The following is a 21,188-nucleotide window of genomic DNA, read 5'->3' on the forward strand; positions in this document are numbered from 1 at the left end:
CAGGTTCACAGTGAAGGTACAGGGTCCTGTGATCCTAGTTCCCTTAAGTTCAAAAACAGCTGCAATTAATCTGACAGAAGGGAGGGTTCAGAAGCCAGGACTGTGTGAGGACAGTGGCATGTTCACGATCTTTTCAATGCTCAGATTTCTTGACCAGAATGGTGGTTAGAGAAATAGAGAAATGTATTCGCCTTGCTGTGACTCCACAGAGGGCACATGTAAACTATGCACACGCTTCTGTGTCCACACAGAGTGTTGACATGAGGACAGCTGTGCTTCAATGAAATGCTTATGGAAGATAACCGAAGAATTAATCACTTTTTATATAAACTTACTGACTCACAGATAAAACTCCCCAGCCCAGAATTCCTTCTTCCTTTCAGCTGTTACTCGAGTCATGTTCCTTATGAACCTGAATTCAAAGCTCAGTTTCTTCAGGGAACACATCTGCTGTGTGGTTCTCTACAGACAGAGAAGGAAAGCCCTCCTAGGCCATGTGGACCAGTGACCACTTTCCTGATCTTTAGTTATATCCCTTACCCTATGACAATCAGTAGGCTTCAGATTTATGTGTTCCCCTAAGACACTCCCTCAGCTTAAAAAATGTAGAGGCTCCTTTAAAAGGGTATTTTCTCTTCTCCCATGCAACATTCTATGCATTTATATCTTACATTGTTTTTTCTGTATCATAATTTGATGAGAGCTTGAAAACGGATCAGATATGAAAACATGCATTTAGCTTGCTGGGCCTCCTCTTTTCTTTGTATTAATTAGGATGTGATCAGCTTCCTCTGAGCTGATGGATAGTGTATGTAGCATCTTATTAGAGGGCTTCTGCCTTTTACAATATCTTCAACTGCAGCCTCTGAGTAATACACAAGGTGAGCAGGTTGTGATCGGCTTCTGATCTCTCTGGGGAACTGTCAATGTGCACAGCTATGTTTACCATGACATGCCATGTATGTGCACAATTCCCCGTGAAAGAGTCACATCAAGGAGGAAGACAGGTCTAGAGTGCACATGTGCAGCTCTGCTTCCAGTTTCTAGAGGAACTGATTTTTAGTGAAATAATCCCAGGAGAAACGAGAAGGGAAACATTAGTATTCCTTCAATAGTTTTTGTTGTTTATAACCCTTATAGCAAGTGTGTGTATTCACATGTAAGTAGTAGATAATCGAGTAATCTGCTGATTATTTTAATCAAGTTAACAATAATACACATATTTTAGTCTTTATACAAATAATGTGAGGAAGAACTCAAGTTTCTTTCTATTTCTAACACATTCAATAGGAAATTATTATTGCTGTCAAATCACTACATGAACCAAATGCAGAGTAAGAAGAGAGCAAGGAAGTTATAGAGCTGTAGATTCCCCGTCATCTGCATATCCTTCTTAATTTGGTGGCTTTCCCATACAATGTGTCCTGCTTTGCAAAACAAAACAAAAAAAAAACAAAACAAAAAACCCATATAGCCTCCTTTGGGCTCCACAGATCAGACAATTATAACATGCTTCTAAATACAGAGAAGCATTAAGAAGAAATCTACTTCTGGTGTGGCTGGCAAGACAGCGGCTGCTATACCAGAAACTCCAGAACCCAGAGTCCAGTCGGAATTGTGGACTTATGGCTTAGGGAGTGTGCACAGCTGCAGTAGCTTTGGGGCGAGGGATAACATCTGCAGAACAGTTGTCTGGTAGGAGGGAGCCAGATTTATTCCTGGCTGGAGACCACAAGCCTGCTTTGCTGGGAATCCTTGATATAATACACATTGGCCAGTTTTTGAAAAAAAATATTCCTCTACTTTTTCAGCCACCTAAAGAGAATTCTGTTTGCAACTAAATCCCAGCTGAGATGGAAGTACTATCTTATACAAAAAAACAAAACAAAACAAAAAAAAACAAACATGAAACACGGACATGCTTTTGTTGTATTAAGATGTAGTAAACTCATTTGGTCCAGAACAAATTAATATGATTATGAGCAAAATTACTTTATTAGAATAAATCAAACCACTGAAATGAAAAATACTACCCCAAAGGCGTGGATAATGTTAAAAACACATCAGAGCTTTTCCAACTTCCAGGAATTTACATCTTCAATATATTCCTTTAACAGTCCTCTGAATTTCACTGTTGTCTGCTACAATATTCTTCTTCTCATTTCTAATTTTATTAATTTGTATATTTTTTTGGATAATTGTCTAAGGGTTGTCAATTTGTTTAGTGTGGGTCTTCCCTTCCTTATGAGTTGTTGGCCACTGGTCCATGAAGGTAAAGGGAGCAGGGATGGGGAGAGGGTTTGGGGGTGTGGAGGCAGGGTTCAGAATGGCAGATTAACTTCTGGGATCAGCTTCAGTGAGACAGCTCACCTTTATTGGGATGACCTAGGGTTATATAGATCTTGAGGAGTTGGTAGGGATTTTCAGGGTGTGTATACATTATTGGCTAGGGTGGAGATGCTGAAAATGCTTCATTTGCATGAGGAATTTCTTATTAGGAGAGAGGAAATTAAATCTGTAATTTGGCCAAAGACCATGTGACTGCTCTCAGAGGGGGAAGAGGTAGAGTTCACGTGCCTGAGCACACAGGGTTAAGGAAAGGGAAAGAGCGGTCCTAACTCCTGAGGGTCTCAACCTCACTCTCTCCAGGTCAGCATCGCCAGTCACATATACCCAGTTTATTTAGTTTTCTTTGGAGCCAAGTATTTGTTCCATTTCTCTGTTTTGTTTCCTTATCATTAAACTTGCCCTATTTATATTATTTCTTTACATTGTTTTTGGGTTTGGCTTATTCCTGCTTCTCCAAAATCTTGATGTGCACCATTAAGATACACACTTGATAAGCTGGAGATATGGCTCAGAGGTTAAGAGTACCGGTGGCTCTTACAGGACTGTTGAGTTCATTTACTAAAAACCGCATAGTGGTTCACAGCCATCCATCATGGAATCTTATTCCCTCTTCTGGGATTGAGTAAGGACAAATAACACACACACATAAAAATAAAAATTTTAAAAGACATAAATTTGAAATTTCAGTTATTGAGGTAGGCATTTATATTTATAAACTTCCCCTAAGTAACACTTTCACTGTGCTCATATGGTCTGGTGGGCTGTGCCTTTGTTTACACTCAATTCATGATTTTCACATGTTCTTCTTGTGTTTGTTTTTCCCATTGACCAGCATTATTTAATAGTGTGTTGTTCAAATTTGATGAGTTTTTGTATGCTTTGTGGTTTTGCTTGCTGAACTGCAAAATTTAGAAAAAAAATCTAGACACACATTATCTATCAATTATAAATATATAATTCACCTGCAGTGAATTATGAGATCAAAGTAGTAATAACATGCTAAGAAACTAAAAACTCCACGCTCAGATCAATTTGTTACTAAATTCTGTCATACCTTTGAAGAAAAACTAAACATCAATTTCCATCAAACAATTTTGTCAAATAAAATAAGAACAATATCAAATTAATTTTATAAATTCAGTACTACTTCTGCAAAAATGAATAAACATATACATATGAAAAGAATATATCCCAATCTTCCTGATGCACACAGATAAGACATTTCTCAATAAAACATTTGCAAACCAAACACAGAATACATAAAAAGATCACTTATTTTTAAATAAAATTTTATGAAATGCATGTATCACATTTTTATCATCCATTCATTGGTTGATGGACAAGGTAGTCTGTTTCCATTTCTTAGATACTATGAATAGAGCAGTGAGGGATATGGATGAGCTGGTAGCATGTAGCAAGATACAGAGATGGTGTGAGGGTGGATAGCAGGAGTTCAGTGGGGTGGAATTCTCCAAGAACAAATAAAAATACTGTATATGTATATATGTTTAATAATATACAATGGTACTATTACCTGTGGGGATGAGGACAGTGTAGTTACAGATGCTGCTGCTTGAGTAGAATGGCAGTGAAGTTCTCCACGACCCATGACTTCACTAGCCCTGGGTAGTACCCGGCATCATTTCCCTCTTGTTGAGTGGGGCTGATGGTCAGTAGGAGAGTTCTTGATTATCACCAAAGGATGAACCCACTAATAAAGCACTAAGGTTACCCTGCCATACTAGTCACTATTGTGGCTCACATGGCTGTTGGTTCCGTCCTTTGGAAGCTTATACTGTGACTTCTGGTACCATGAAGCGTAGTATTCATGGAAGAGGCATTCAGGTTAATTCCAGATCAGGGGATTCTGGGCTCTATGTCTGAAGTATATGTCTTCAGCAATAGACAGACCTTCAACCTCTGAGAAGCAACAAAGAGCAACAGCAACAGTCTAGAATGTCTTGGAAGTCTCTTGGACAACCCGACAAGCAACTCAAATCTTGGGGCTTGTGGTAGATGGTCTATGGCTCTTGAAGAGAAGGAACACTGCCAGTCCAGGGGAGTATATGGCATTTAAACTATATTCTGTACAGACTTACTACATTTATCATAGCGCCTTTTTCCCCTGTAGCACAGTGCTTTTCTTTTTATTTAAACAACTTCATTTTAAAAAGCAGAGAAAAATATACAGATTTTTAAAAGCACTTTTGCATATAACCATATGAATATATTTTTGTCAGTACCTGATTTTTTTTAAAGGTTTGATAGTATGCATTTAAATCTTACTAGTTATCATAACCACAAAGTACATGTAAAACAAAACAAAAACATGGAAATAGTTAAAGTTTTCTTGGTGTGTAAAGATTAAACATAATAATTTTAATACAAAGATTACCACAAGGCTATATTCCTAGCTCTTGAATTATTAATGATTTAAGTTCTAGGTGAACCACACTCTGAGAGGGTGTTATACACTTATTTATTTTTTTTAAGAAGGCCTGAGGCTTCCATATTTTGGCCTTTCTATTTTTGAGTTTCATATAGTCTGAGAGTTGTTTCTTGGGTATGCAGAGCTTTCTGGGGCTAGTATCCAATTATCAATGACAGCATATCATGTCTGTTCTTTTGTGATTGGGCTACCTCACTCAGGATGATATTCTCTAGATCTATCCATTTGCCTAAGAATTGATCCACTTTCATTTGAGCATTGTACAAGGGGATAAAAAAGGATCTACTTTCATTCTTCTGCATGCTGAGTGCCAGTTGAACCAACACCATTTGTTCAAGAGGCTGTTCTTTTTCCATTGAATGTTTTCAGCTCCTTTGTCAAAGATCAAGTGACCATATGCATGAGAGTTCATTTCTGGATTTTCTATTCTCTTCCATTGATCCATGTGCCTATCTCTGTACCAGTACCATGCAGTGTTTTATTAACACAATTGCTTTGTAATATAGCTTGAGGTCAGGGATGGTGATTCCTGTAGATGTTTTCTTGTTGTTGAGTACAGATTTTGATATTCTAGGTTTTCTGTTATTCCATATGAATTTGCAATTTGTTCTTTCCAACTCTATGAAGAATTGGGTTTGAATTTTGATGGGAATTGCATTGAGTCTGTAGATTGCATTTGGTAAGATGGCCATTTTTATAATGTTGATCCTTCCAATCCACGAGCATGGGAGATCTTTCCATTTTCTGAGATCTTCTTCAATTTCCTTCTTCAGAGATTTGAAGTTCTTGTCATACATGCCTTTCACTTGCTTAGAGTCACACCAAGGTATTTCATATTGTTTGTGACTATTGTGAAGGGTATCTTTTCCCTAATTTCTTTCTCAGCATGTTTGTCCTTTGAGTAGAGGAAGGTTACTGATTTGAGTTAATTTCATATCCAGTCACTTTGCTAAAGTTGTTTATCAGTTGTAAAACCTTTCTGGTAGAATTTTTGAGGTCATTTAAGTATATTATGTTTAGGTATGGGCCTTGGATTCCTGTTCTTTCCAAGACTTTTAACATGAAAGGGTGTTGAATTTTGTCAAATGCTTTCTCAGCATCTAGTGAGATAGATGACCATGTGTTTTTTTTTCCCTTTGGGTTATTTATATGGCAGATTATGATGATGGATTTCCATTTATTGAACCATCCCTGCATCCAGAATCTAGAAATTTATTAAATTACTCCAGATTTTCCAGGGTTTTTTTTTTTTTTTTTTTTTTGAGTATAGGCTTTTGTAGTAGGATCTGATGATTTCTTGAATTTCCTCAGTTTCTGTCCTTATGTCTCCCCTTTCGTTTCTGATTTTGCTCATTTGGATACTCTCTCTCTCTGTGCCCTCTAGTTAGGCTGGCTAAGGTTTTATCAATCCTGTTGATTTTCTCCAAGAACCAGCTCCTGGTTTTGTTCTTTGTATGGTTCTTTTTGTTTCTGTTTGGTTGATTTCTGCTCTGAGTTTGATTATTTCTTTTTGTCTACTCCTCTTGGGTGTATCTGCTTCTTTTTGTTCTAGAGCTTTCAGCTGTGCTGTCAAGTTGCTAGTTTATGCTCTCTCCAGTTTCTTTTTGGAAGCACTCAGAGCTATGAGTTTTCCTTTTAGTACTGCTTTCCTTGCATCCCATACGTTTGGGTATGTTATGCTTTCATTTTCATTAAATTCTAAAAAATCCTTAATTTCTTTATTGCTTCTTTGACCATGTTATTGCTGAGTAGAGCATTGTTTAGCTTCCATGTGTATATTTTTGTTGTCATTGTTGTTCTTAAAGACCAACATTAGTCCCTGGTGATCTGATAGGATGCATGGGAGTATTTCAATCTTCTTATATCTGTTGAGACTTGTTTTGTGACCAATTATATGGTCAGTTTTGGAGAAGGTGCTGTGAGGTGCAGAGAAAAAGGTATATTCTTTTGTTTTAGTATGAAATGTCCTGTAAATGTCTGTTAATTCCAATTGGTTCATAACCTCTGCTAGTGTCACTGTGTCTCTGTTCAGTTTCTGCTTCCATGATCTGTCCATTGATGAGAGTGTGGTGTTGAAATCTCCCACTATTATTGTGTGTGGTGCAATATATGTTTTGGGCTTTAGTTGGGTTTCTTTTATGAATATGGGTGCTCTTGTATTTAGAGCATAGATGTTTAGGATTGAGAATTCATCTTAATAGATTTTTCCTGTAATGAGCAAAAAGTGTCTTTTGTTATCTTTTTTGATAACTTTTTGTTGAAAATCTATTTTATTTGATATTAGAATGGCTAATCCAGCTTGTTTCCAGGGGCCATTTGCTTGGAAGAGTTTTTCCCAGCCTTTTATGCTAAGGTAGTGTCTGTCTTTGTCTCTGAGATGAGTTTCCTGTATGCAGCAAAATTTGGATCCTGTTTATGTATCCAGTCTGATAGTCTATGTCCCTTTATTGGGGAATTGATTCCATTTAAGTTAACACATATTAAGGAATAGTGATTATTGTTTCCTATTATTTTTGTTGTTATAGGTAGAATTATTAGAGTGTGTCTTTCTTCTTTTGTTTTTCTTGCTTAGTTATTTTCTTGCTTTTTCTAGGGTGTAGTTTCCCTCCTTGTATTGGGTTTTCCTTGTGGTGTGGTCAGATATTGTGCAAACTTAGTTTTGTCCTGAAATATCTTGGTCTCTCCATCTACTGTAATTGAGAGTTTTTCTGGATATAGTAACCTGGGCTGACACTTGTGTTCTTTTAGAATCTGTATGATATCTGTCCAGGATCTTCTAGCTTTCATAGTCTCTGTTGAGAATTCCGGTGTAATTCTGATTAGTCTGCCTTTATATGTTACATGTCCTTTTTTCCTTACTGCTTTTAGTATTTTTTCTTTCTTGTGAACATTTGGTGTTTTGACTGTTATGTGTCGAGAAAAATTTCTTTTCTGGTCCAACCTATTTGGAGTTCTGTAGGCTTCTTTAATGCTTATGGTCATCTAGTTCTTAAGGGTAGGGAAGTTTTGTCCTATGATTTTTTTGGAAGACATTCACTGTGCCTTTTAGTTGATATTCTTTACCCTCTTCTATTCCTATTGTCCTTAGGTTTGGTTTTCTCATTGTGTCCTGGATCTCCTGAACATTTTGGGTTAGGAGCTTTTTGGTTTTTGCATCTTCTCTGACTGTTTTGTCTATGTTTTCTAGTTGTTTTCAGCCCCTGAGATTCTCTCTTTCTTGTAGTCTGTTGGTGATGCTTGCATCTGTGACTTGTGATTTCTTTTTTAGGTTTTCTATCTCCAGGGTTGTCTCTTTTTGTGTTTTCTTTATTGTTTCTATTTCTTTTTTCAATTCCTTCATCTCTTTGCTTGTGTTTTCCTGTAGTTCTTAAGAGTGATTTCTCCTGGTTCTCCTGTAATTGTTTAAGGGAGTTATTCACATGATTCTCAAAGATCTCCATCATCATCATGAAGTTATTCACATGATTCTCAAAGATCTCCATCATCATCATGAAGTATGATTTCAAGTCTAAGTGTTGTTTTTCTGGTGTGTTTGGTACTTGCTGTGGTGGGAGAGCTGGGTTCTGATGTTACCAGGTTGTCTTGGTTTCCATTGCTTAAGTGCTTTAGCTTTCCTCTTGCCATCTTGTTACCTGTGATTATAGGTCTTGTTGTCAGTGACTGGTGCCTGTCTCTCCTGTGAATCCATGGGTTCAGAAAGAAAATTGCTTCTGAGTGTTCAGCTTTTTGTGGGCAAGCAGTGAGTTCTGATGGCAGTGACTCATTTCTGTTTTTTTGGGCTCAGGTGTGGGAGCTCTTGTGAGGCTGTTCTAGTCCTGAGTCCTACTGTCAGGGATCTGGCTCTTTCTCTAGGCCAAAAACGACCCTTTCTTTAGAGCGGACAGCACTCTCTGCTCTCTGAGAACTCCGGTGCGACCTCCCTGAGCCTATGTGTCAGGCTCACCTCTGGTCCAGGTGTAAAAGCACCTGTGGAGCTGATCTTCGAGCACAGCCTTTCCCGGACAGATCCTGAGACTGGATGACAGAGGCTGGGCCCTCACTGTAGGCCAGAAAGGACCCTTTTCCAGAGAGCACAGTAAAGCACTCTCTGAGCTCTGAGAACACAAGGCGAGACCTCACCGGGCCTGTGATCCAGGCTCTCTGCTGGTCCATGTGGGAAAGAGTCTGTGTGTCTGGTCTGCAAGCACAGCCTTTCCTATCATAGGTTTTTTTCAGGTATGTAGTTAATAATATGCTTCTCATGACCTTTTGAACATCATTATTGTTACTTTATTTCCTTCCTTCCTTCTGTATTTATTCCTCCATCCCTTTAGAGCCCCTGCCCCTGTTTTTTTTTTTTTTTTCATTTCCGCATCAGATTACTTGTGCCCTGTTATCCCTTCTTATTATTCTTCCTTTCCCACACCAAACAATGTTCTCATAGTAAGAGAATTCTCAACAAATAGAGACCATTAAAGAAAACCATAACCAATCAAAATGCAGAGTTGTGGAGCCCATCCCAAGCATAGAACAACATCCATACCTGAGGCTCAGTTCATTTCTCAAGTATGAGAAGGAAGATTGTAAGAGGCAGAGGAACAGGGCGTTTGCTGTGACATTATTTCTCCTCATCATGTCAGAAACTACCCCCTCAAATCATCACTCACACCACTGTCTCAGCTGAGCTGATCATGAAGAACAATGACAGACATTCAAAGATGGACAGGCAGACACTACATGCCTGGATCCTATACAAAGAACTAAAGGCAGCTAGGAAATGCTAAGTTGGACATTGAATTTTTACAAACGGGGTTTCATAGTCAGAAAATAAAATTCTGTGTCCCATGAAGACATATTTACCTTTTAGTACTTTGTAATAAATGTTTTTTTGAGATAATATAATTATATTATTTTCCCTTTCCCTCACCGCCCACCAAACCTCCCATATACCTCTCCTTGTTCTTGTCTTAAATAATATATCTAAAAACACAAGTTCAACCTGCTCAGTTCATGTGATGTTACATGAAAGAATATGAACAAGAAAGCAAGAAGTCAGGGTCTCTATTTGAAGAAAATATGATCCTATCTATAAGAGAGTCTAATGATTCTAACATAAAATTTCTTAAACTGATAAATCACCTTCAGCAAAGTGTGAGAATATAAAAATTAACACATAGAAGTAGTTTATCTACATGTACAAGCAAGAAGTGCAATGAGATGAACCAGGAAAACAACCCATTCACAATAACTTCAAATTATCTTGGAAAAAAATACTTAAGAAAGTAAACAATATCTACAGCAAAAAGCTTAAACCACAAGAGGTGGAAATATCTCCCAGGCTTGTGGATCAGTACAATTAATATCATAAAAATAGCTATATCAATGACATTGTATATCTCAATGAAATTCTCAAAGAACAGACACATAAAATAACATTAAAAAATCCAATGAAGCTGCCTCAGTAGGCAGAGGCAGGTAGATTTCTAAGGTTGAGGCCAGGCTGGTCTACAGAGCAAGTTCCCTATCAGAGAAATTCTACTTTTTATAAAAAGCAGCTTCACATAATGACATGGACAAAAGGAGCTTCATGGAGGAAGTCAATTTGCCTGTGCTCATTTGGTCCTGCTGCTGCTGCTGGTGATGAGGATGAGGATGGTTTCTTTGCTGCTATTGGAATCAGCATGGCCAGGCTTCTGTCACTGACTGAGAGAGGACCTTCACTCTAGGTGTTTTTGCCAGACTGGGACAGAGCAACTCCTGGGTGGCTGTTGTCTCCTGTGTGAGATCATCCTGGACTACACAATTGAAAAGGCGCCCAGTCTCAGGGACAAAGCAAGATACCTGGTTCTCAGTATCTCAGATATAAGACAACCGTTGTACATTTCAAAGTAAGCTGATTTAATAATTTCTTTTATACACGCACACATGCACACCCATGAAGACAATGTACCCACTTACATGTGTGCCTGTGTGTGTGTGCACCCATACACAGAGAGAGAGAGAGAGAGAGAGAGAGAGAGAGAGAGAGAGAGAGAGAGAGAGAGGGAGAGAGAGAGAGAGAGAGAGAGAGGGAGGAGAGAGAGAGAGAGAGAGAGAGAGAGAGAGAGAGAGAGAGAGAGAGAGAGAGAAATTACTAGAAAAAAAACCAACTTGTAAAATTAACATGGACACATGGATGACAATCTTTAGCAGAGAGAACAATGCTGTCAGTCAATAGGCAGTGGTGACACTTCTGTCACGTCTGCTTGTAACTCCTCCCACATAGACATCTATCTGAGCAGAGCAGCCCTACTCTGGTACAAATCAGACATACAGAACAGGAGACAAGAGCAGAGCAGAGGATTAATAATTAGGCCCATGCAACTTTAGCAAAATAATTTTTAACAAAGATGCCCAAACCACAAAAAAAAAAAAAAAAAAAAGAAACAGCCTCTTCAAAAAATGTTACAGAGAAAACAGGATTATGTACACATAAAACAGTGCAATGTCATAATGTGCCAAATGCATGCTATTCAAAACTGTTTAACATAAAAGAATCCTGAAATTAAAAACAAAGTGAAACTGAATCCCTAAACTCTGTACAAAAATTAATATAGGACATCAATGTAATACTTAAAGCAGTTAGAGATTAAAATTGGGAAATCACACCAAAAATATAGGCATCAGCAAGAATTTCCTATAAAGGACTGTTAGTCCAGGAAGCAATAAGAAGAGTAGAGAAATATGATTGCATAAAATTAAAAAACCACGTGCACAAGAAAGCAAACAGTGAGTGGAGTGTAGACAGCCTCCAGAATGGGTGAATATCTACAGAGGATCAATACCTTGAATATCAAAACAACAACCAATATCAAATCAGCTCAATCAGGACGTTGGCTGATGAGACAGACAGTTTTCCAAAGAGCAAGTACAAAGTACAAAAGGGTATTAGGTATGAAAGAATGCTCACCACTCCTAGCCTCGAGGAATTTAAACTTCAGAGTGTCCACCATAGTGGGAGCAACAGACATGCTCAAGGTGTGGGAAAGACAGACTTGCACGTTGCAGACGGCAGTACAAATTAGTCTAGCTAATATCAAAACTGTTTTCAATGCAAACATCTTTTCTGTCTATAACCTACATTTTTATTCTAAATTAATATTTATCTCTTACATTTCTCCTAAAGAAGGACCCCCAGACCTGAAAAGAAAGCATACCATCTTTATCAGCCGTTTCTTGAGGCTTTGATTTTAAAGTGAAGATCTTCCGAAGCTTACAGTTAGCAGAGACAGTAATTCCATCCAACGACTGGAAAGCTGCTCCTTTGAATATCTCACTGGTGAAGGCGACCAGGTCAATGCACAGATTGCACCACTAAGATCAAGAGAAGCAGATGCAAATTAAGGTCGTGTGTTGCACAGAGCAGGGTCTCACAGCACGGGAAGGGCTCTAGTGTGCCCTCTCTGTTTTGACTTATGTTTTCCTCACGTGGCCTTGATTCTCCTTCACAGCCACCGTCATCTGAGTTTCACACTGATCACCTGACTGTGGAACTCCCACGGCCGCAGCTCTGGGAAAGCAGCTCTCTTGTCTGTGGGCACCAAGCTACTGGGCAGCTAAAGGTTCTACATCACTTAAAGCTTGAACATTATTAGCCATAAATAGCCTGTTGCTTTTTTCAAGGAGATTAATTTGATTACAATTAGATACCTTAGTTTTGATTTGTAAATAGTAGGGATTAAATTAGAAGCTTGGTTAAATGGTACCCAGTACTATCTACTTACAAGCAATTAACCTATTACACAGAAATAGATTCTTCTAAAGGATTTATAATTATGTTGGGTGTGTGCCAATTTTGAAGTACTCTTGCAGGTACTAATTCCAGCCCATTAAACAATTAGATCTCTTAGTACTTCATCAAATGAAGTCTATGGTCTAACTGAATAAAAAAAGAGGAAAAATAACCACTACTGTGAAATCAAGACAAATTTAAGAATGCAGGATAAAAGCAGAAAAATAATTTCTGAAATTAAAACAGAAGTAGCATTAAACTTCCACATGCTTCTTTTAAATATTTGAGTCATCAATGATTTTTAGAAGCAGTTTATAATTAAGGCTTTTCTAGGCAGGATATTGATTTTAAAATGGAGGCGAGCCCAAGATTGTCTCAGTAACAGATCAGTGAATTATTGCATGGAGTTACTGATTAAACCAAAAAGATCTGTTGTAGATGTCTCACCAGTAAAGTTACCTTCCTAGGCAATGAGAATTCTATGGTCACTTGTGGAGCATAGAGCCCGGAGTTAGATGGGGAGGAAGTGTGTTTGAGCATAGCTGGGTGATGGTAATATGCTAAGTTATGGCATGGGTGGGGAGCAGCTAACACTTGTGAAACTAAGCTGTGAAGGCTCAGGAAGAGCACCTGAGATTGTTTACAAGGCAAATGTTTTTGCCATTCTGAAAATATAATGTACAAGTGCAGAGCATTGGGAAGTTAGGTTCTGGTCAACCTTGATGTAGGAATGTTCTGAGTGACAGCCAAGGTTTTTCAGAATGAGTTGTGGCTAAGTCAGAATAAAAGGATCACTGAGAGAAAGACTTGTGTCTGTCATTCATGCACATCCAATGTGAAAAGGCTGGTCAGAAGGCTGATATGGGAATTAGAACATAAGGAACAATTCCAATAGATGGGACCATCAGGTGAAAATTGATGGCCTGGTGAGATCAGAGCACAGGGGCACATGGAATGGGGGTGTGGGCTTCTTTATCCATTAGTGTATTATGAAAGCAGTATGTTCTGTAAATTATGTTCCCAAAAAACTTAACATGTTCCTGTTCTAGCTTAACTAGTTCACGCCACCAGGAATGAAAGCCATTCTTCCCTCACAAGTACTGTGTAAATATCAAGTGCTGGGCACTGGCCTCACCTCTGGGGATATAGACATACACAACAAACACACATAAGTTCTCTGTCTGAGGGCGAGAAGCAGACACGTGGCTTCTACTTAACTGTTACCAAAGGCTTAGTGTCTTAGCATTGGTTTCTACTTCAGTGACAGAAACTACTGGATAACAAAAAGCATGCTGGGGAGGAAAGAGCTTGTTCAGCTTCCACACCACAGTCCCTCACTGGAGGAAGCCAGGACAGGAACTCAAGAAAGGCTTAGGAATTGGAGACAGGAGCTGATACAGATGCCATAGAAGGTGGGTGCTGCTCACTGGCTTGCTTCCCATAGCTGGCTCAGCCTGCTTTCTTACAGAACCCAAGGACTGCACCACTCACAATGGGCTGGGCCCTCCCCCAGTGGGCACTAATTGAGAAAATGCCTTACAGCTAGATGTCACAGAGGCATTTCCTCAACTGAGGCTCCTTTGTCTCTGATGACTCTAGCTTGGTCAAGCTGACATACAAAACCAGCCAGTGCAGTTAGCTGAAAAAAAAATTACATAAAAACCATGTTCACCATCATGCAAATAAAAGCCCAGTATTGACAAAGTTTTTCCTGCTCATACTGTTTAGTTAGCCTATTTTTCCCTCCCATATTTTATGTATTTTTCCCCCAGTTTTAAAAATGAATTCACCTCCTGACCCTATTTCAGGGTTACTTACTTTCTAAAGTTTGCTCTCCCGGATTATCATCTTTTGCTTACTCTCTTTTCCCTAGCATTTCATATTCTGAGATTTCATTAATGGGGCTGTAAATGTTCCACACACTGGAGCTAAGTGGTTCTCTGTGACAACCTTCCCTTCCACTACACACCTCTCCTCCCTTTCACATTTGGAGATAAATGTTGCTCGTATGTCTGCCTTCAAAATCAACCAAACAAAGCAAAGCTGACTCCTTCTATTTCTGCAAAGACTCGGAGATGCCACTCAGTTTGGGTGAAAACAAGATGTCTACCAGGTCCAGAAGACAGGTGAGCGTGCGTATCACTTCACCTCAGGGTCCGTTCCTTTATCTGAGCGTTGCTGTGCACTGTGCTGTGCCGCCAGCTCTGCTGGGGAATTACAGCCCATCTCCTTCAGAGTTCAGGGAGCCAGTGCTTCTCTGTGGCAGGAATAACGCCTCTACTTACTCTACATGACTCATGCTTGGTTGGAAAATCTTCAGTAGGTAATGGCAGGTGTGTGTCTATATGTGGATATATGAACATATGTAAATGCACTTGTGTCTTTATGTACACATACATGCATACACATGCACTTTCATCTTTTAGTCATTAAGCACATGTCTGAGAATTGGAAACTTTTTTTCCATGCATCTACCACCAAGAAGGTGGATCCTAAGAAAAAAAATGGGGAAACCTTTCACAAATCCAACTTGGCTAGAGAAAATAGAAATATATTCATATATATACTGGATTAGCTGATTTTATAAAAGACATAATTTTTATAAGCTTCAACAAATAACTTGATATTCATATAAAAGTTATGAAATATGCTACAATGTTCTAGGAATGAGGATAAACTCTTTTCTCCTAACAAGAGGATTATATGAATCACAGATGATCTTTATAAAATATGTTTTCAATATTCTTGGGGGTATTAGACATTATTAAAGTCCTTGAGATATTTGACATTTTCTCAATCTTTAATTATTGCATTTCTATACACAACTTTAATGCAGCAGGCAAGAACTATTAACCTTAAATATTTGTTAGAGTTTAATATATAAGCAACAGAAAAAATCTGACAGTGGAAAGACCATCTGTCATCTTCAGTATGTTTTCTGAGATTCACATTTTAAACATCTTAGTGACCATTCATTGTACACTTGAAAACAATATATATTCTGTAGTCATTAGACAAATTTAAAAAATGTCAGTTCAGGTTGATTGACAGCACTTGCCTAGCATATAGTCTTCCTGATTTTTTAACAGTATTAAAGGAAGGAATAGACCAACCAGCAGAAGTGAGCTGTACATTGTCCACCTGAGCCCCAGTTCTATTGGCTTCCCTTCCAAGGAGGCCTGCAGGGCCTCAAAAATATCCAGGTCTGTTGGGACTCAGGAATACCCAGATTAGACCCTATCCCACAGCCAGCAGAAACTCCATCCCTTCCCTCCTGAGGAGGCCTGCTTGGCCATAGAACATGCAGGTTCTATGTCACTGCATGTCAACACCCAGACTGATGGGTCTAACTGGGGCACAACAGAGCTGATATGTGCTTTGTTTTCTATCAGTAGGCCATAACACACCATGAAGAAAATACAGTAGATCTAAGAAAAAACTCAGGTATAAAAGATACAATAAAAGAAATAGATGTATCAGTCAAAGAAAATCTTAAGTATAAAAAGTTTCTGACACAAAATTGTAGATGGTCCTGCAACTGTTTGTATTTTAATATTAATTCCACTTCCCCAAGAAGGGCTGCCTAGTCATGTACTCATGAGGTGACTTCATCTGAACCTTCCCATTTTAATTAGAAAAATAAAGGAGAGCCAGTGACTGGGCGAGGTATGGGAGGTGGAGTAGACTGAGAAGGATTGAGAGGAAACTCCAAGATGGAGATCCAGAAGGATTAACTAGATCCAGGTGGGCTTTATAGGTGTTAAATAGGGCAGTTTGTATCTTTGTCTATTTGATGTAATCTTATTGAGTAAAGAGTTTGTGGATTGAGAGTTTGATATATAACCTTGTATGAAAAGCTATTTGGCACTGTTTGTGTTTGTGTTGGGATTTGGGGTAAAGAAGCACCCCGGGACGGAGGCAGTAAAAAGGCGGTGTAAACCGCCAAGAGAAAGAAGTCATGTGGACAAAATGAGATCGTGGGAGTGGCTTAGATGGAGCGACAGAGGTACGCGTGGCTCCATACTAGAAGCGGGCCCACAGAGTGAGACTGTGGAGCCAATAAAGAGATAAGCCATTTTTATTTTTAAAATTTACTACAACACAAGATATCCAAGAAATCTAGGATATTATAAAGAGACTGACCTATGAATAATAGGAATAAAAGAAGGCAAAAGGCCCAGAAAATGCTCTCAACAAAATCACAGAAGAAAAAATCTCCAATCTAAAAAATGAAATGGCTATAAACATAGAATAAGCTTTCAAAACATGAATACACTGAACCAGAAAAGACAATCTTTCTGCCATATAATAATCAAAACACAAAATGTTCAGAACAAAGAAAGAGCTGACAGAGTAAAAGTCCAAGTAACATATAACAGCAGACCTATCTTAATTATACCTCATTTCTCAACAGAGACTCTCAAGTCCAGAAGGCATATATCTTGTACCCCCTAAGAGACCACAGAAATCAGCCCAGACTACTATTCACAGAAAAACTTTAAATCGCTATAGATGGAGAAAACAAGATATTCCATGAAAAAAAAAAAAATGTCAACACAAATCCAGCCCCACAGAAGATAGCAAAAGGAAAACTCCAACACAAGGAGGCTAATTACACCCAAGAAAACACAGAAAATAAATAATTCAACACCAGCAAAACCCAAACCAAAATACTCTCCCTCTTTTTCTCACTCTGTCTCTCTCTCTCTCCCTCCTCCCCCTCTTTCCTACCACCAACATCAAAATATCAAAATCACAGGAATTAACATCCATCGGTCATTAATTTAATGAATGAACACAATTCCTCAATAAAAGTACACAGGCTAAAAAAGTGGATGTAAAAAAACAAGACTTGTCATTCTGCTGCTTACAAAAAACATCTCAGTAATAAAGACAGACATTACCTCATAGTAAAGAGCTTGAAAAAAAGTTTTCCAATCAAACAGACCCAAGAAGCACGCTGGTGTAGCTATTCTAATATCTAATAAAATAGACTTTCAAGCAAAATTAATCAGAAGAGATGGCAAAGACTATATCATAATTATCAAAGGAAAAATTCACCAAGATGCCATCTCAATTCTGAAGAACCATGACCCAAATGCAAGGGCACCCTCATTTATAAAAGAAACATTACTAAAGCTTAAATCATACACTGACCCTCATACATTAATAACAGAACACTTCAACACTCTATTAACACCAATGGGCAGATCTTTGAGACAGAAACTAAACAAAAAGTAATGAAACCAATGAATCAAATGGAACTAGCAGGTATCTACAGAACATTTCACTCAAACACAAAAGAATATATTTTCTCAGCATGTCATGAAACATTCTCCAACATTGACTATACAATTAGTCACAAAGCAAGTCTTACCAAATACAATAAAATTGAAATAACCCCTTGTATCTTGTCAGATCACCATGGATTTCAGCTTTACATCAATAACAACAGAAACACCAGAAAGCCCAAAAACTCAGGGAAACTGAACAACTCTCTACGCAATGACCACTGGGTGAGGGAAGACTTAATGAAAGAAATGAAAGACTCTCAAGAGTTCAATAAAAATGAAGGTATATCATACTCAAACTTATGGGACACAATGAAAGCACTGATAAGAGGAAAGTTCATAGCAGTAATTGTTCCCATAAAGAGGTCTCAAACTAGCAAGTTAAAAGCACACTTAAAATCTCTAGAACAAAAAGAAACAAACACACTCAAGACGAGTAGATGGCAGGAAATAATAAAACTCAGGGATGAATCAATAAATTAGAAACAAAGAGAACAATACAAAGAGTCAGTGAAATTAAGAGCTGTAATTTTTTTTTGAGAAAAGAAATAAGACAAACACTTAGCTAAACTAATCAAAAGACAGAGAGACAATATCCAAATTATGAAAATCCGAAATAAAAGGGTGATATAACAACAGACACTGGGGAAATCCAAAGAATCATTAGATTTGACTTCAAAAGCCTATACTCTACAAAATTGGAAAATCTAAGCAAAATGGATAATTTTCTTGACAGACTCCACTTACCAAAATTAAATCAATAACAGTTAAACAATTTAAACACTCCTGTAACCCCAAAGGAAATAGAAGCAATCATCAAAGGTCTCCCAACTTCCCCTGTCCACAAAGTCCAGGGCCAGATGGTTTTAGAGACAATCCTACTAGACTTTGAAAGAAGAGATAACTCCAATAGTCCTCAAACTATCCCACAAAATAGAAACAGTAGAAACATTGTGAAACTCATTCTATGAGACCACAGTCATCCTGATACCCAAACTACACAGAGACTCAATAAACAAAGAGAATTACAGACAAATTTAAGAACATCGATGCACAAATTCTCAAGAAAATACTTGCAAATGGAATCCAAGAACACATCAAAAACATAATCCACCACAATCAAGGAGGCTACATCCTAGGGATACAGGGATGGTTCAACACACAAAAAGCCATCAATGTAATCCACCATATAAACAAACTGAAAGAAAATAGCTGCATGATCATCTCATTAGACTCTAAAAAAGATGCTGACAAAATCCAACACCTGTTCATAATAAAAATGTTGAGGCAATCAGGGATACAAAGCTCATATCTAAATACTATTAGGGCCATATACAGGGAGGCAATAGCTAACATCTTAGTATGTTGTTAAGAGAGAAACTTAAAGCAATTCTCCCAAAATCAGGGACAAGACAAGGCTGTCTACTGTCTTGATATCTATCCAATATGGTACTTGATGGTCTAGAGCATTAAGACAACTAAAGGAGATCAAGGGGACACAAGCTAGAAATGAGTAAGTCAAATTATCTGTATTTACAGATGTGATAGTGAGCCCCAAAACTCCAAAGCTAATAAATCCCTTCAGTAAAGTGGCTATATACAAAATTAAGTAAAAAAAAAAATCAGTAGCCCTACTTTATACAAATTATTTAAATGGGTTGAGAAAGAAATTAGAGAAACAGCACTCTTCTCAAAAGCCACAAATAATATAAAATATTTTGGTGTAATTCTAGCCAAGCAAGTTAAAGACCCATATGACAAGAACTTCAAGTCTCTGAAGAAAGAAACTGAAGAAGATATCAGAATATAGAAAGATCTGCTGTGTTCATAGATTGGTAGGATTAACAGTAAAAATGGCTACCTAATCAAAAGCAATCTACAGTATCAAAATTTCAACACAATTCTTTTTAGACCCTGGCAGTGAAATTCTTAACATTACATATTAAAAAAAAAAAAAAAAAAAAAAAAAAAAAAAAACCTGGATAGTTAATACTATCCCGTAAAATAAAAGAACTTCTGGAGGTATTACCATCTCTGATCTCATGATGTACTACAGAGAAATAGTAATAAAAATACCCCACATGATACTGGCACAAAAATAAACATGATGATCAGGGGAATCAAATCGAAGACACTGCAATAAGCTCACATACCTATGGATACTTGATTTTTGACCAAGAAGCCAAAACCATACAATGGAAAGAAGAAAGCATCCTCAACAAATGGTGCTGGTCTAACTGGACATCTGCATGTAGAAGAACGAAACTAGAACCATATTCATTATCCTGCACAAAACTCAAGTTTACGTGGGTTAAAGACCTCACACAAAACCAGACACACTAAGTACAACAGAGGAAAAAGTGGGAAATAGCCTTGAACACAATGGCACAGGAGGCAACATCCTGAACAGAACACCAACAGTTCAGGTACTAAGATCAACAACTGATAAATGGGACCTCAGTAAAATGAAAGGCTTCTGTAAGGCAAAAGGCACTGCCAATAGTACAAAATGGCACCCTACAGAATGGAAAAAGTAATTTACCAAACTTACATCTGACAGGGGGCTAATATCTAAAATATATAAGGAATTAAAAAATTAAACTCCCACAAACCATATAACCCAATTAATATCCATACTCATCAGCAAATAACCAATGCCTGGCCCGATTTGAGACCTACCCCATAGGAAGAGCCAGCCCATGACACTAATAATGATACTCTGCTATGCTTGGAGACAGCAGCCTGGCATAACTGTCTTCTGAGAGTCTTTCTCTAATGGTTGATGGAAACATGCAGAGGACCACAGTTCAACACCAGGCAGAGCTCCAGGAGTGTTGTGGAAGACTTGGAGAAAGATCTGAAGGAGCAGGAGAGGTCAAGGAAACCACAAGAAGACTTACAGAGTCATGTACCCTTGGGCCCATGGGAGCTTCAACATCCTGAACCACCAACCCAATAGTACTCATGGCCTGGATCTTGGTCCTCTACACAAGTGTGGCAGATGAGTGGCTTGGTCTTCATGTTTGTCCCCTAACAATTAAAGCAGGGGGCCATCTTTGACTTAAACCCTGTTGCCCTCTTTTACCCTGGGCTGCCTTGTCTGGCCTCAGTGGGAGAGGATGCACTTAGTCCTGATGGAACTTGAAGTGCCAGGGTGGGTTGGTATGAGGAGGGTGATCCCCTTCTTCAAGAAGAGGTAGGGGTGATGAGAAAAGAGGGTGGAACTTGGAGGAGAGATAGGAGGGGCTGTAATCGGGATGTAAAGTGAATGATTAAATACAGGGAGTCGTCTTACAGTTTTGCTCACTGTGTTTGCCTTCCTCCTTTGTATTTTTTAGTTTTCTATACA

The 21,188-nt window shown here is 38.2% G+C and overlaps 1 protein-coding gene across 1 annotated transcript in view; it reads right to left on the reverse strand.

The window, feature by feature from the left end:
* Positions 1-21,188, reverse strand: part of CFAP20DC (CFAP20 domain containing) — a gene marked incomplete at both ends in the record, with an annotated part of 221,166 nt that overhangs the window by 118,432 nt on the left and 81,546 nt on the right. Inside the window, one exon of the mRNA XM_080926402.1 lies at positions 11,974-12,130. Coding sequence (XP_080782528.1) covers positions 11,974-12,130 — 157 coding nt within the window. The remainder of the gene's footprint in view (positions 1-11,973; positions 12,131-21,188) is intronic.

This window comes from Micromys minutus (assembly GCF_963924665.1).
Source record: "Micromys minutus genome assembly, chromosome: 12".
In the NCBI taxonomy this organism is placed as follows: Eukaryota; Metazoa; Chordata; class Mammalia; order Rodentia; family Muridae; genus Micromys; species Micromys minutus.